General features: G+C 41.7%; 1 protein-coding gene across 15 annotated transcripts in view; it reads left to right on the forward strand.

The window, feature by feature from the left end:
- The window catches only part of CAMK2G (calcium/calmodulin dependent protein kinase II gamma), a 117123-nt gene that overhangs the window by 50721 nt on the left and 51045 nt on the right, over window positions 1–15357 (forward strand). For all 15 annotated transcript variants that reach the window (XM_058029334.1, XM_058029335.1, XM_058029341.1 and 12 more), the window contains exon 3: window positions 345–404. In XM_058029334.1, coding sequence (XP_057885317.1) covers window positions 345–404 — 60 coding nt within the window. The remainder of the gene's footprint in view (window positions 1–344; window positions 405–15357) is intronic.

The raw sequence follows: 15357 nt of genomic DNA on the forward strand, positions 1-15357 counted from the left end.
TGGAGAAAGAATACCTCCCAGAAAGGGTCTCACTGGAACTGGCTTTGCATATTTGAGAAGCTGATGGAAGAGCAGGGCCTTTCATTCTGCAGCTACTCACTTTGAATCAAAGGGTGCAATACCAGTTTAGTGCTGGCTCTGTAGTGTGAGCAGCAGTCCTAGTGCAGCCTCAGCTGCATAGCCCTCTCCTGAAATGCCTGTGAAGTTTTGGGAGACAGACATGTTCCAGCAGTTCTCAGCCTTCAGGATGTCTGCTGGGTCACTGTGTTCCTCTCTGTTGAATATGAGCAAGAGCTTAATTCAGAGTTGTGGTACCTAACACCTTGTTTCTTATTCTCTTTCAGATCACCAGAAACTGGAACGTGAAGCTCGAATTTGCCGACTTCTAAAGCATCCGAATATTGGTAAATTTATTTGTTCTCAGAGGGGTAGGGGTGAGACAAGAGTAGCAGTGTGTCTCAGCTAGCATGCTGTAAGAGAACAGATGTATTCTGAATGTTCACAACAGCTTGTCAAAGTTGAAATCACCTCAATAGTTTATCTCTCTGTCAAATTTTGCATCCAACCCTGTCCCATGCCTTAGCATCCTGCCCCAGGCGTTCACCAGAGAGTGCAGTGTTCCTGCCTGCTCCCCCTGCAGAGCTGTCCCTGCTCTTTGGGTGAGGCATGACTCTTGTCCACTCATCTGACATTCTGCAATGGAAGTGAGGTGTTGTGTTTGTTTTCTCCACATCCATACTCTGTTTGTTCTCCTTGGCCCTTACTGACATGTCAGTTTAAATGCTGTACTCAGAGACAAGCATGGGCTAATACTTCAGCTCCTCTCATTGTAGTGGCCACTTACTCTGAAAACAAGGGAGCAAGACTGAATTGCCTATGTTGAAGGGGGGAAAACAAAAGAGTACTGGAGCAAAGGGAACAGTTTGTCTAAATATAAAAAGGGAGGCAAAATAAGGCACAACATTAAAAAACCTAACTTATTTACTGAAATGTAAAGATAGGGCATGGATTTTTATCTAGTTCCAAAGCACCATGGAAGCTTGGACCATTAATAATCCTCTTTTTAGCTTTTTTAAATAAATAAAGCCTCTAGGATCCTAGCTACAATCTCATTTGAGCTAATTTATTTAAGAAAACATTAGGAAATACCAAACTGCCACTTTTAACAAAACCACAGTTAAATATCAATTCCTGGGAAGACTGTGATGTATTACTTTGTATTACTTTTGCATAAATCAGTCAGTGGAGATAATACTTTAAGGGCATCTCTCTGGTCTTCTGACTTTCAGCTTTGTAATCATTTGTTCCTGCTCTGAAGTGCTGGGAGAGGAAAGGTGCCTTAGAGCATCCCCCATGGACTGGCATCTCTGCTCTATTCCATGTGTGATCAACAAGCAATTTCCACAAGCTCAGGACCTGACTTTATGCAAAGTTCCTTAGCAGCAGCTTTTAATCAGAAAGAGTTTTCTTGCATCTGAGTGCAGCTGTGATGTAGGTATGGCTTGAGAGGACCAGGGGCCCCCTTCTGCAGTAATTTGCACTGATGAATATATTAGCCAGTAAGTTTATTGCTTGGCAGTACTCACACTGACTAAAACTCTAGTTATTGCATTTCATTTGCCCTGTAAGACTTGCTATACTTAGTTTAGTAGGTGATGTCACTTTATATTTTGACCTTAACTTCACTTCCATAATCTCTCCTTTTTATAATTTCTTACATCTTTTCTTTCCAAACCTCTCACAGAGTAAATTTTATACACAACAGGAAAGCCACTCTTATAAGTAAACAGCAGGGAGAGAGAAATACATCACATTCCTGTTTCAGTTCTGCAGTTGTAATGAGTGGCAGTGCTTGTCTTCTGGTCTGTTGTGGTTTGGAAAAGGCAGTTTAGGGGAATGTCAGTGGGCCCTTGCATTTTCTACAGAGAATTTCCCACCTTCCTAGAAAGAAGAGATTTTCTTTTAAGAAAAGGAACTAGTCATTGTAAACTCAATGAGTGCTTACAAATAAAAATAAGGGAATCAATTTTTATGCCTACAACACAGAATCAAAGTGCATTGAATAAGACCTCAAGAAGGCATATGGTTCATTCAGCAATCCTGTGAAAATCTTTTATACCTGGCTGGTTCCAGGCATATTTGTACTTAAAAACCTTTAATCCTTTCACAGCCCCTGGTGGCAGTCTTTCAAATGTTTCATTTTTCTGTCAGTTAAACATTAAAAACATAATTTGCCTTTCTCTTAGCTTGTTGTTTCTAGTTGTATCTGGAGTATCTGGGGAAAGTAGTTTTTCTTTCTTGTAACAATCTTTTACATATTTGAAGACTGTTATCATGTCTCTTTTTAGTCTATTTCTTCAGACTAAACAAACCCAGTTCTTTCAATCTTTTCTCATATGTCATATTTTCTAGACCTCCAGTCCTTTTTTTTCCTTTTCCCCCTCCTCCTTCTCTGGACTCTCTCCAGTTGCTTCATATCTTTCTAGAAATGTGATGCCCAAAATTGGAGATGACTGAGGTCATGTCAGTGTTGTCCAGAGGGGAAGGAATTGCTTCACCTGTCCCACCAAAGATGTTTGTTTTGTACATCAACCTTTGAAGCTTTCATTTAAATATGTTGTTGATGCACATTTGTTTTTTGACACATTATTGGTCCAGACTAGTTTCTGCAAAACTTCTGGCAAGCACATATTTATATTTTTTTTCTTGTATAAATGACAATCCCTATTGAACTGACTGTATATTACCCTTATCTTTATTTAAAAAGAGAGGAAAAAGAAGACATCTGGTCTGGGGGTTCACCTCTCCCCATTTGTCAAAACCATTTTGATTTTTCTTCTGATAGTGTAAAAGGGTTTCAGGTCCCACAGGAATATGGTCTTTGATAACAGTGCCATGTATTGAATCATGTAGCTAGTTAATAACACTGTTGAGTACTGTTGGACTCCAGTCAAAATCTTGAAGATATCACTAGATTCATTGTTCCAGTTTGACAATGATAAAATGTGAGTATTTTTTTCAATGAGTTGTAAACACTGTTGTCAGCTAGTTCTGAATACATGTTTTTTCTTAATTGCTTGTGGAAAGAGTGTGTAAGATGCTGTCAGAAGCCTTGCTGAAGTCCAGATGCTACATGCATTGCTGCTTCCATGTTCCTTGGACTTGTTAGTTTGTCATGGAAGGGAAACGTTGCTCTGATGTAGTGTTTTTTTTTTTCCTCAAAATGTGTATTAGCAGTTAGTAATCACCAAGTTTCTGGCATTCCATGTTGTAAACTCTTCTGAGTGAGTACTTGGTGTGTTGCCTCAGTGTCAGCTATGTCAGTAACACTGCACAACCCAAAAAGAATTCTGCAGCTTTTGCACTTGCTTTCAATTTCAACTTCTGTTGTTACTGCTTTTGTTGCAAACTGTGTTGCAGCAAATCAACAGGGACCTGAGCCTGTAGCAAGTCCGGGCAGAAGACTGAAAGTTAGAACTCTGAGGCAGGCTGCTTTTCCCTCTTGCCTGTACACAGGATATAAAGCAAGCCTGCTGTTGAGTTTGTGGTCTTAAGCATTTACTGCAGGACAGTTGATTCTGAACTGCAATGCACTGACCATACCACTGCTACTCTGATAAAATAAAGATTTCTCTAGAGACAAAGTAGAAGTGATATTCCCATTTGCTGTTGGGTTTGTTTAATGACTGCTTTCTGAGTTATCCTAACAGGCCTTCATCAAATATCAGCTCTAATTAGAGGCTTTGGCTCTGTAGCTGGGTGTTTGGCTTGTCTTTAGATGCACATTATGGCCAAGGTAATCACAGTAGAGTAATCCTTCTAAAAGCTTGGTGTTGCAATAAGGGTTTTTTGTCTGGACAAAAGAAAGTTGACTTAAGGCAATTTTCTTCTGATTTCCATTTTATGGTATGCATGATATGGAATGTGTCATTATAGCTGGTCAGACTTCACTAGAGTAAGGATTTCTTTCCCTAAATTTCAGTTTGTTCTTTCTCCTTCTGACAACTACTAGAGAACTTTGCATTCTGGCCCAGAGAGACATTTGCCAGCCATGGTCATCAAATACAGCAGAATTGGACAGAGATCAGTCAGTGATCTGTTCTTTTCAAAAAAGGCACCCATTACTGAGGATATGGATGTGTAGAAGAGGCAGGATATGGATGTGTAGAAGAGGCAGAAGACAACATCATTAAAACTCCACTGTCCATAAAGAGATAAAGTGCCTGTGGAAGTTGGCAAGAGTTATGGCTCTGTGGGAAATTCCACTTCTAGAACAACTTAGTGTTCAGTGATTCACTTAGGTATAGATCTCGTGACATTAGACATGGGTGTATTTGTGAATGTGTACAAGAGAATGATACAGCTGCTTCCTCCTTAATCCCTGTTTTGCTGGAAAGAGGTAGATTTCTGTAAGAACAATCATAGCCCTGACTCTTCATTTGCAGATGCTTTGCTGGTTGCGCCATTGAAAATTGTGCAATTACTAAGATCAGAGCTAAACTTACAATGTCTTGAATATCAACTCCTGCTTAAAGGAAGAGCTGTTTGGTCTTCTGCTTAGTTGAAAACTTTAGTCAGTCTGAAAATCTGAATTTGATTTTTAAGTCCTGTAGTTCATCCACTACAGACACTATCTTTGTGAAACATTCATTTTTCCCTCATACTTCCTGCTACCTATCAAAGGCTTAAAGCAGTAACAGAGCTGGGAACCCTAGAATATTCCTGCAGGTTTGTTCAATGCAGATATGAAGTTCAGAAACATGACCTTTCCTGTCTTACTTCCCAAAGCAATAATGATGCACAATTGAAAGTCATCATTCATAGTTTTGAAAAGTCTTTTCTAGCATTCTCCTACAAAGCTAGGGTTGTGACTTGTTCAGTGTACAGAGCAGAAGTCTACTCTATGTGTGGGTTTTGTCCACTGTGTTGTTAGGTGTTGCTCTTCTCCTAAATTTTCTTTGTTATGGCAGTGTAAATATGGGCCTCTTTTCTGGATTTGTCACCACTTGATCTGTATTTTTTCTTAGGTGTTTTTAATCTAACTGTATAAAAGAAGTTCTTGAAGATCTTTTGTTCATAGTTGGAACTGAGCACTTCTGGTTGGTCATTGTGCCCCAGCTCATGGCAGCCCATTGCTGTGAAGAACTGCATGCACTTAGGTCTAGAATAATAAAACCATATGTTTTAAGAGAAGTTGGTAGTAGCCCAAGAGCCAGAGCCAAAATATTTTCCTGATTTCTGCCTTTGTATCCTCTGCAGAATGCTTCAGAGTTAATTTCTTTGAGGGAATTTATAGCAGTGGTGAAATGCTGTCCTCAGCATCTATCAGAATTATTGCTTTTTCAGGTTTTTCCTACTTCAGACTTCTCCAAAATATGCTTGCACCTGAATTCTTCTTATTTTAACTGCTATCTGTTGGCTTTTCTCAGCACAAATCCACAATTTTGGGCATGTCCTTATTTAAAATGGGGAGAAAATGGTATAGAAATCTCCTGTGAATTAGAAGAATTTCTTTTGACCCAGTTGAATTTCATTTCCTTTGACAAGTGGTCTGTCCTCCTCCTACCTCTGAGTTGTGGGAGTGATTTTGATGGATGTGTATAAGAAAAGGGCTCCAGTTTGTGTGTCCTTAAATGATGGTTACAGATGAGGTGTGAAGTGGGGCAAAGACAGAAAGAAGGATGCTGTGCTTCTGTGTCCAGCCCAGCTGGATTATCCCACAATAGCAAACCTTTGTGGGAAACAGGGTGTGTGGGTCACATCTGCAGACTTAATACTGGACTTGTTGTCTTGGTGGTATCAGCCACAACTTCAGGTTCACTCATTCCTCATTTTAACATACTAGTCTTGATTAGAAAGCCTTCAGTATTTCTCCCCTGCTGCCATTTGAAATGTTTTCCTATCACCTTTTCCTTAACAAGAGATTTGAATTGCTTCCTTAGTGAACAAGAAAAAAAGTGTAGGCTGTGTTTTCCTGTAAACAGCAGATTTCCTTGTTTTCATTTGGCTGCAGGCATCCAGACTGCCTTTGCATTTGGGACAGAAAGGATGTAATGTGCAAAAAATAGTTAAAATGCAGGGGATTCTCCAGTGTTTTGGCCATGATTGCTCCCTATGGATACTCAGGGGTGTTCAAGTCGGATGCTCCCATGCATGACTGGCTGTTTAAATCTGCTGCTCTGCAATTTATTGTTGAGGGGCTGTTTCTGGTGCAGATGGGATGGTATGGGGAAGGTAGAGTAGGGGGAAAAGAGACCTTGTAGTAAGAGTTATGCTTTGAGACTTTCTCACTTACTGAGCAGCTTTTCCTTGGAAGTGTTATGGAGCTCTCTGAGAGGACAGCAACCTGCTGAGCTTCCTAAGAGGTCAAACAATAATATTCTTGGACTTAAACTTTTAACCTGCTCTCCTCCTACCCTGCCGAAACAAACAAAAAAAAACCAAAAAAACCCCGCCAACAAACACTCAAAAATCCCTCAAACAGACTATCAGCTGAAGTGTGTTCCTGCTACAAAGTTTGGGCCCTTGAGCTGCAAGTTACCATTTGTTATTTCTAGTCTCTGTACTGTTAGAGATTTAGGTGAGTGCTCATGCATGTTTGCCTGATGGAATGCTCTCCAAAACCCCAGGCAGTCCACCTTTTCATTTCTCATTCTGATTTTCACAGTTAATTATTTCACTATTATTTTCTTCTTTTACTATCTCTTCTTATAGCTTTTCCTCTGATTTTAAGAAAACCGTTTCTACATAATCCACCTCAGTTTGGGAATAGAGTAATAATTGCATTTTTTTCCTTGCCAGGGGACATATTTATTCTGTATGTCTCTCTGGTCTATGCTAGAGACATATTTGGATTCCATTATTCATCTGTTTAGCTGTGAGATTTATCTGTGTGCAAGCAATCCCTTAAAAAATAAATAGTGGGATGAGGCCAGATTCTGTGCACTCAGAGGTACTGCAAAACTCAGAGGAGGATTCCCCTACGTTCTGCCTTCCCCCCACACTGAGGAATGGAGAGAGCCTCCTTTGGGTCCCTCTGCCCAAGGCCTGATGGCAGCAGGGGGTGGCTGCCCTCTGGTCAGATGCTGCAGGCGACAGGCGGCCGTGCCAGGGGCTCCTGGCTGCGCTGGGCAGTGCCAGGCAGAGCCGAGAACATCAGGCTCACACAGCAAGGTTTGGGGATGGCAGGCTCAACACCTGCCTGCAGGGATTCAGCCCTCATGGCAGAAATGCCAGGATGCAGAGCATTGTGTGAGAGAGCTAAAATTTGTCGTGGCCACTATCTGTATTTTATTAATTTTAATAAAGTGGGTGTTCTCTGCTTATTTTCTTTGAGACACCAGTGAAGTTGGCTTGTTATTATTTTGGGGGATTTTTAGAAAAAGTTCTCATATAATACTAGTGGTTATCAGAAGTACTTTGCTTATCTGCTATGTGGCTAATAGGAAATTATTAATAACAATTCTGGATGGTCATGATTGCACTGTTATCAGGAGAGCCGGAAATATTCCTGTGAAATATTCTTTTGGCTCATCTAATGTTTAACTAGGGCATTCTAGATGATATGTATTGTGTGCTGAACTTCAGCTTTTCAATACAGACATTTAAAATCAAAGAGAGAATAGCATTTAGTTGGCACTGAAATATTTTTTAAAAATACTTTGTGTTTTTGTTTTTTTTTTTCTTTTTTACTTTTGCTTTTTACTTCTGCAGAAAGACAGGTTTCTTAACAGGAAAGGTACTGTTCTCCCTGCAGCTCCTTTCTAGGCTGTGAATTTCTGTGCATAAGGGAATTTCCCAACTGGGCACTACCTTAGTCTCATTTTTAGGGCTGGAGAGTTAAAAAGGTTACAGTAAGAACAATGGTGAGGGGGACAGGAAATCCACCTCTGTGCTTGTGGGCCTTTTCATACTTCCTTAGCACTGTTCCTTGCCTTTCTTTGCAGAGCCTGCAGCAGCTTGGTTCTGCCTGAACCTGAGCAGAGTGTTAACAAATCCTCCTTCTCTTCCATTTTCCAAAGCTTTGGAAGTGCATTTGGTGTAAAATGCTGTGTGCTTGGGGGCTTTACAGCAAGCTGGTGTATGTCCAGCATACCCTGACCTCGCTGTGTCGGGTTTGGGAGAGGAGGGAAGGAGAGCACGTTTCAGAGGGGCTGGGGAACAGCAGCCTGCTGTGTCCTGTTAGCTAACTGTCCTGCTGCTGCTGGTCACTGCTCTGACAAAGCTGGGCATTAGCTGCTGGGACAGATGATTTCTAGAGGATTATTTGCATTACACAATTTAATGCTTTTTAATAGCAAATTTTTAATTAAAAGGAGAGTCCTTTTGGAAGTAGCCTAAGCAGCTGCAACTGAATTTTGCGTGTTTAATGTAATTAGAGAAACAGCTGGGGTGGGAGCTGAGCACCCAGCTCACTGGCAGGCACAGGTTGGTGGTGGCTCCTCGTGGGACAGACATCCTGAGTGATGTGAAGTGTGCAGGAAGTGTCCTGGCACACAGCCAGGCTCGGAGATGGTGGGACAGTTCCCGTCTTGGCTGCCCAGGCTGCTGAGCAGCTGGGGAAGCAGGGAGTGTGGGTGGTAGCCATCTGCCTCAGTTCACTTGTCACTTGTGCTGCCATGGACAATAGTGCTCAGTTTGCAGGCTGTCGGCCCATGTGTGTTTCTCACAGTTTCAGTACCTCCTGGCACGTTGCAGAGTATCCATGGAAGAGGAATCAGGTAGACTTTACCCTCCAGTTTTATTCTGCTGCTTCTGGTATGCAGTGTGTCTTGAAATAAACCCTTGCAGCATCTTTAACCTCCTCCATTTCTCCATGATACAGGCAGATGTCTGATGTCTGGTTGAAAGTTGCTGAAAAGTGAAGCTGTGGTTTTTCCTAATGAGTGGCTGATGTTTAAATAACATGACTCAGTCCAGAAGATCCCAGAGCACTTTTGAGTTTGCAATACTAAGGCTGCATGGAAGAGTTCCTGGGTTGCAATTACCATGACCCAGGAGACAACCATAAACCTCTGCATTGTCTTTTATTGGCTCTGCAACACCGGCAACTTAATTTGAGAGCCCTAAATACTGCATTATGCACTTGATGTGTGTTGGTGCAGAGGCTGATACTGTCCTTTATGTGCCCATAGTATCAAAAATTAAAGCTTTACACTTTGGAGCACCAGTGAACCTAGATTTAGCAGACAAGATTACCTGTAGCTTGAACACTTTCCCTGAGGACAGGCAAAGACTACTGATACGTAGGAGCAAGCAGATTTCATCCTATGTTACCTTCTCCTGAGCAGAGATGAGTGATTGCTGCATGAAGATAATGGGAATTGTCCTGTGAAATTCTGCTTCTGTACTTACTTTTGTTGCAACTTTGGAAGCTTCTTTGCTTTAAGATATTTACTTGCAGCAGGTTGCCAGAAATCACTCTGTGTTAACAAGAGCCTGCCTGCCCCAGGCATGGGCTAAGCCCCTGTACAGCCCTGCTCTGCTGTTTCCTGTGGATATGGGATACAGGGAATGTTCATCCTGGGGCTTACGTGGCGGGCACAAATCCTCCTGGCCTGTTGTGCTTGACGTAAGAGTAAAAAGATAATAATATTCAGCACACTGGACAGAGTGAAAGGGAGATGTGGGGCAGAACTGGGCTAGGCATATTCTGTGCTTGTGACCCCAATACCAATTAGCATTATAGATGTGACCTTTTAAAGACGAGATACCTGTTGCTTTTCAATGTCTTACGTTCTTGTAGTTGGGGTGGATTTTTACAAAATTTGATAGCTATTTTCTGATTTCTTCATTATTCACTTCAACTTTTGCATTCACAGAGCCTTGCTTTGCGTGACTCAGCAGCAATTTGCATTTGTTGTTAGGCTGGTGCAGTTTGTTATGAGGGAGATTTTCCTCTTATGTTCAGTTGGTTTTGTATCACACTCAGGCATCAGAGAGCTGAGGCTGTCTGTACTGGGTCACTTTTTTCAGGCATGGAATGCAAACCATATGGCACAACTGTTACTGCATTACTGCTGTTTTTTACAAAAATGCCTAATTTTCTCTCATTAATATAATAGCTCATCAGTATTATTTCTTTCTAAAATAAAAAAGGTAAGTGCACAAGGATTTTGGAACACTTTGAAGTAGCAGCTTGAAGTTCTGTTCTTGAGGCAAGATTTCCAGTGAGACTCTGAAGACAGCAGGCAGGGAAAAGTAATATTCACAGCAGATGTTCTTAGAAAGTGCCTGAACTCCAGTCCACAGCTGCTGTGAGGTTCAGTGACCGCAGCACGTCCCCTTGAGCCACTCAATGTGGTATCAGGCTCTGTGCAAATACCCTGAATTGCATTAGGGCCTTGGACCTTGCACACACACCCACACAAGACAGAAAAAACACTTGCCCTAACTTGCAGAGTGTGCTGAAGATCTGAGTTTTTGGGGAAAGGGAGCCATTTGGTATCTTTGTTTTTCTGTTGTTAGTTATTTTCCAAAAGACCAGTCTTGTGGGAGATGCTTCCTGTACAGGTAAAATCAGTTTACAAAGGATAAGGCTGAAGGGAAGACTGAGCAAAGAAAAGTGTGCTTAGAGCAGTTAGCTAGGTTGTGTCTTGTGTGTGTCTCACAGCTCTTTAACAGTGCAGTTACGTGTGTGCATTTAAAATTGGAGGGACAGCTTTGAGTAGCAGACCCTTGGTGTGGAGTACCACTGCAGTACCACATTCAGGAGATACTTTAAAAACCCATTAGGCTTTCTTTGTGGCTTGCTGAAAACATTGTTTCATCAAGATGCTGTATTGAAACCACTGCTTATTCCTCCCAGAATCTATGTGCTTCTTGGCAATATCATCCAAGTGGTGATGCACACTTTCTCCTGACTGAGCAGCTGGTTTTGTTGGAAAGCTTTCTACCTACCAGTCTGTAATTGATGCTGCTCCTTTGGACAGCATTTCTTCTGGCAGTGCTTACTAGTGCTCTGTGGTTTTTTAGGTATTATTTCAAAAGTTATCTGTAAGACTTGTCAGTCTTACAAAATTAGATGTGCTTGTGGACTCCACAAAACCTCTTTGGTTTTTTTTTTTTTTTTTTGTGTGGATGGGACCTTTTTTTTTTCCCTGAATAAAACTTTTGGTGAAGTCTTTCACCATATCCTGTAATTGATTTAGTGTCTTGTTGTCTGTCTTGCTTCTTTTTTCTTTTGTACTCCCCTCTCTCTCTGTTCCTGTGAACCTAACCATTGTAGTACATCCATCAGAGATCTTTGAATAGGAAGAGTCATCAGGTGACTCCAGCTGTGAGTGGAATTGGCAGGGTCTAATTTCCTACATCTAAAAGAATCCCTGTGTTAAAAGGGTTTGGCTAGGAAGGAAATACAGTTTGAATTGCTGCTTCTTGGTAACAGAATCAGCTGATAGAAATAATCTACCTCATCTTCTGGTGAATAGAGTGAGATGAGCAAATACTGATCTCTTTTTTAGTTTGGTTGGATTTTGAAAGACACTCTGTTACTGTTGTGCAACTTCCCTCTTACTGCAGGTTGAGACTCCTTTTGTGATGTGTGCATTTGTCTAGCCTACCCTGCTAGACACATGCTTCACTGGTCCCCTGATGACAGAAAAAAACACAGTACTGCAATATTTTTGAAGAAAGGTTTAACTGGATGAATACTTTTGTTTTTATTTCTCTGCTTTTCTTGTTATGGATAATCACATTTCAGGAGTACTTTGCACTCCAGTGTCTCCATATAATTATATTTTTCACTCTCTTGTAACCTCTGTCAACAAGTTATACAGATATGAGCAGCTTTTGTGGGCTCTGCTCAACCACTGTGTTAAAGCTGAATTTATGGTAGTAAAGGAGCTGATAGACAGTGTGTCAGGACCAGCACCCTGTGGAAGAAATGGGATCCTCTTTTCATGGGAAGATGTTTGAAACAGAGGGCAGCCCAGTACTTGAGTTTTGTTCTTGGAACTGGGCCATTTGGGAACCTGTGTTTTGCCTTCAGGTGGAGGACATTTGCACAGGTTATCTTTAAGCAGAGAGGGCTCTATACTGTCTGGATGGTGCAGGTATCAGATGTTTGTGTTTCTTCACAGTGAAGATTCACACAATGTGGATCATATTTGTGAACCACCAAAGTGGAGAGAAGGCACAGAAACTTATAAATGTTTTTTATCATTCAGATATTTCTAAATATATGCCATTTTGTGGACTAGCTGAACAATTTTGGAAAAGACAGGTCATGTTTTTAAGCTAATTATCCCTTAGTTAGGGATGTTAGCACTGTAGTAGAAAGCAGGGCATTTTAACTTTACATGTCAGCAGAGTGAACCATGGCTCAGAGCTGTCCATTGCAGACTCCTTGCTAGTCAGGAAAGCTCTTGAGGTTCTGCAGGAGGATAGGTAAGCAAAACTTTAGGATGAAAAGGACACTAGGTTTTATTTCTGTTCTGCTACTGTGTATTGCTTTTATTTCTCTGCATCAGTGTGAAGGGCTGGAATTGAGAGTCATGAGAGTTTTGGTATTTTCAGACTTTTATTTTGATCCTTTCTGACTCCCCTTGTTGCTGTCCCGCTCCACACTTAAAGCCTATTCTGAGCTGTCACTCATTATTCCTGTGCAAGGTGGTGGTGCCCAGTGTAGTTTTTCTGGATTTTGCTTTCCTACCATTACTCCCTGAGCTTCATTACCTCAGCAGATGAAGTCCCAGGCAGATTTTATTCCAGCATCATTGTGGGCTGTTGTGAGGAGGCAGCTCCCTTGTTAAGTTAATGACCTGTGTCCTCCTTCAAGGCCTTCTTTTGCTTGCAGCCCTGGGGTGGTGCAAAACGTCAGTATTTATGAACTGTCTCTGCTGTCTTGTCATGGTTCCTCACCTAAGGACACAAGTAGTGTTTTACTGTCCTTGAAGGCTCTTTTTGCTGCCTCTGCCAGTCTCTGCCAGCTGAATTGCTACTTCCTTCCCTTTTCATAATGTAGCTGACAAAATTGCTTTCCTTGGGACAAAGGAATAGCACCAATCAGCTCATTTGTGTTTTATTTTGTGATGTAATTTGCTGTCCAAATCTTTGGATCAAAGTTTATCCTTCACCGTTCCCCACTTCTACCTGCCAAGATGTTTACATGTCTTTTTCAAGGCTGCTGTTCTCAGCATGCTGGTGGCTGTACTCCTCCATTGTGATATCACTCATGCCACTCTCCTCTGTGCTTGGTGGTTCTTGCACTGCTTTGGTGACCATTCAGGTGCCAGAGGGAGGAGAATGCTTCTTCATGCCCACTGTGCATCACCAAACACGCCCTTGTTAGTACCTTCAGCTTTCCTTGAAGAATCTCCATCTGTTCATAACATCTCTCGGCAGACTTTTGCCTGTGTTCTGGGTTTCAGCTCTTGTTGATGTGCTTTGTCCTGTTTTCACCTCAAGCAGTCTTCACTGGAGTGCAAACTGCCCTGCGCTGGAAATCCAAGTGTCTCTTTCAGCTGCTTTCCATCCTGTTTCCAATCTTGAATGGAAATCTTCTCTCCTAGGAAATACCTTTCTTCTCACTTGTGTTTTTGTAATTCCGCCTCTGCTGCTTTCTGCCAAGTGCTCGGGAGGCAAGTTTTCTTGTAAACACAAATTTGCGTTACAATAAAGTTATTACAAACCCAACTAAAACTGTGTGCTTGGAAGACTCTTTTGTTTGCAGCAAGTGATTTACAGGACATAGTTGGTCAGGGTGATGTGTCTGTTTCACACATTAGGAGCAGCATGTTGCACCTGAATGCTGCCCTGGCTTGTTCACAGCATTTTGGTGGATGGAGTGCTCTTCCCAAACCCCTGCAGTTAGGTATGCAGTAGAAATGCTAAGGAGATGAAACTGGCCAAGGGACTAGGTCAGAGATAAAGGGAAAAAAAAAATGGGAATCAGCAGGCAAAAAGAACAAGGAAAGAATTAAATCCTCTGAGGAAGGGTACTGGTCTCTGCACGTCAGTGCTACTCTCTCTCCTGGGTTTGAGTGTGTTTGCATGCACATGGAAGGGTGCCTGAACAAAGGAGGGTTGCAAGGAATAAAGAAGAGCACTGACAACATGTGCAAAAGCTGTTCCAGTGTGCCCAGTGCTAGTTTGAAATCTTCCCAAGACAGTGATGATGGTAGTTGATGTCATGCACTGATAAGAGGTGCAAACTGACTTCTTGATACTGACAGAGAGAAAATCAAGATGCTGGAAAAATCAAGGAAGGTCACCTGCGATGTATGTGGAAGAGAATGGCAGATAGGGAAGAGAGGCAAAGGTACCATTGAAGTGACAGAGCAGGGTAATGAGATTTTTCTTGTAACGATGAGAACAGTCAACTCTGCTTTGGTCAATACTCAATTACAAGGTGTTAAAGTGACTGAGACCCAGTCTTGTCTCAGCTAGTTGCTTTACTTGGGTGAATCAATAGACAAAGATTATAGATGGTCATATGAAGAAGACGTCTTGTTCTAGTCAGGATGTGAAGGCTTAGGAATCGAGTGAAAGAGAATTGCTAACGTGTGGCTGATTGGCAGGGAAAGAGTGATGCTCTGCAGCAGAGGAAAAAAGCAAAAAGTATGGTTTCTGTAGCCATATGAAGTTTCTCCTCTTGGGTTACAATAGTGCTTAGGTATCCAAGAATGGTCAAAGAAATGGAGATTTTGAATCAGGCAAGAGGAAATGGCATTGTGCTGAATGCATAGATACAGTAGTTACTGCCGATATGTAACATGGGGAAAGGAGAACAGAGCCTCAGAGATCAGAACCTCAGAGATCCCAAAATATTAGGGGATAGGGGCCCATCATGAGCCTGGGACATGGAACAGTAAAAGATGAAAGTTAATTTAGGTAATAGGAGCAGAATTAAGGAGGGATAGCTGAAGGTGGATGAAATTTTGAGAAGCGGAATGTGATCAGATATGTCTGTGGAAACAAGCGGGTCAGAAAAATGAGACAAGAAAGTGGTTCTGAATTTTGGGTAAGGATTTGCAGTGTAAACCAGAATGAAGTGAGGAAAAAGAAATAACAGAAGAGAACATAGTTAAGCCTTACAGATAAATGGCAGAAAGGAGACCATTGTGTTACTGACATGCCAGTACAGTCAGAGTTAATTTACGGATTGAGGGCTTGTTTCAGGACTTGGGAAAAAGGTTTGTTTTACGAAATAATGGATTGGGAGAAATGCCAAAATATGAGCATGTAGGATAAAGTTGGCAGATGTGAAAGGAGGGTACTGAAACATTAGAGAAGAAGAATGAACAGGAGATCAAAAATACTGAGAGCTTGTTTTGATGCTGGAGAAGGGTGAATGTGTGTACAGGACACCCATCTGTTCCTTTGAGATAACAGAAGAAAATAGGTCACTAAGGGAGC

The sequence above is a fragment of the Melospiza georgiana genome, chromosome 8 (genome assembly GCF_028018845.1).
Source record: "Melospiza georgiana isolate bMelGeo1 chromosome 8, bMelGeo1.pri, whole genome shotgun sequence".
NCBI classification, from domain to species: Eukaryota; Metazoa; Chordata; class Aves; order Passeriformes; family Passerellidae; genus Melospiza; species Melospiza georgiana.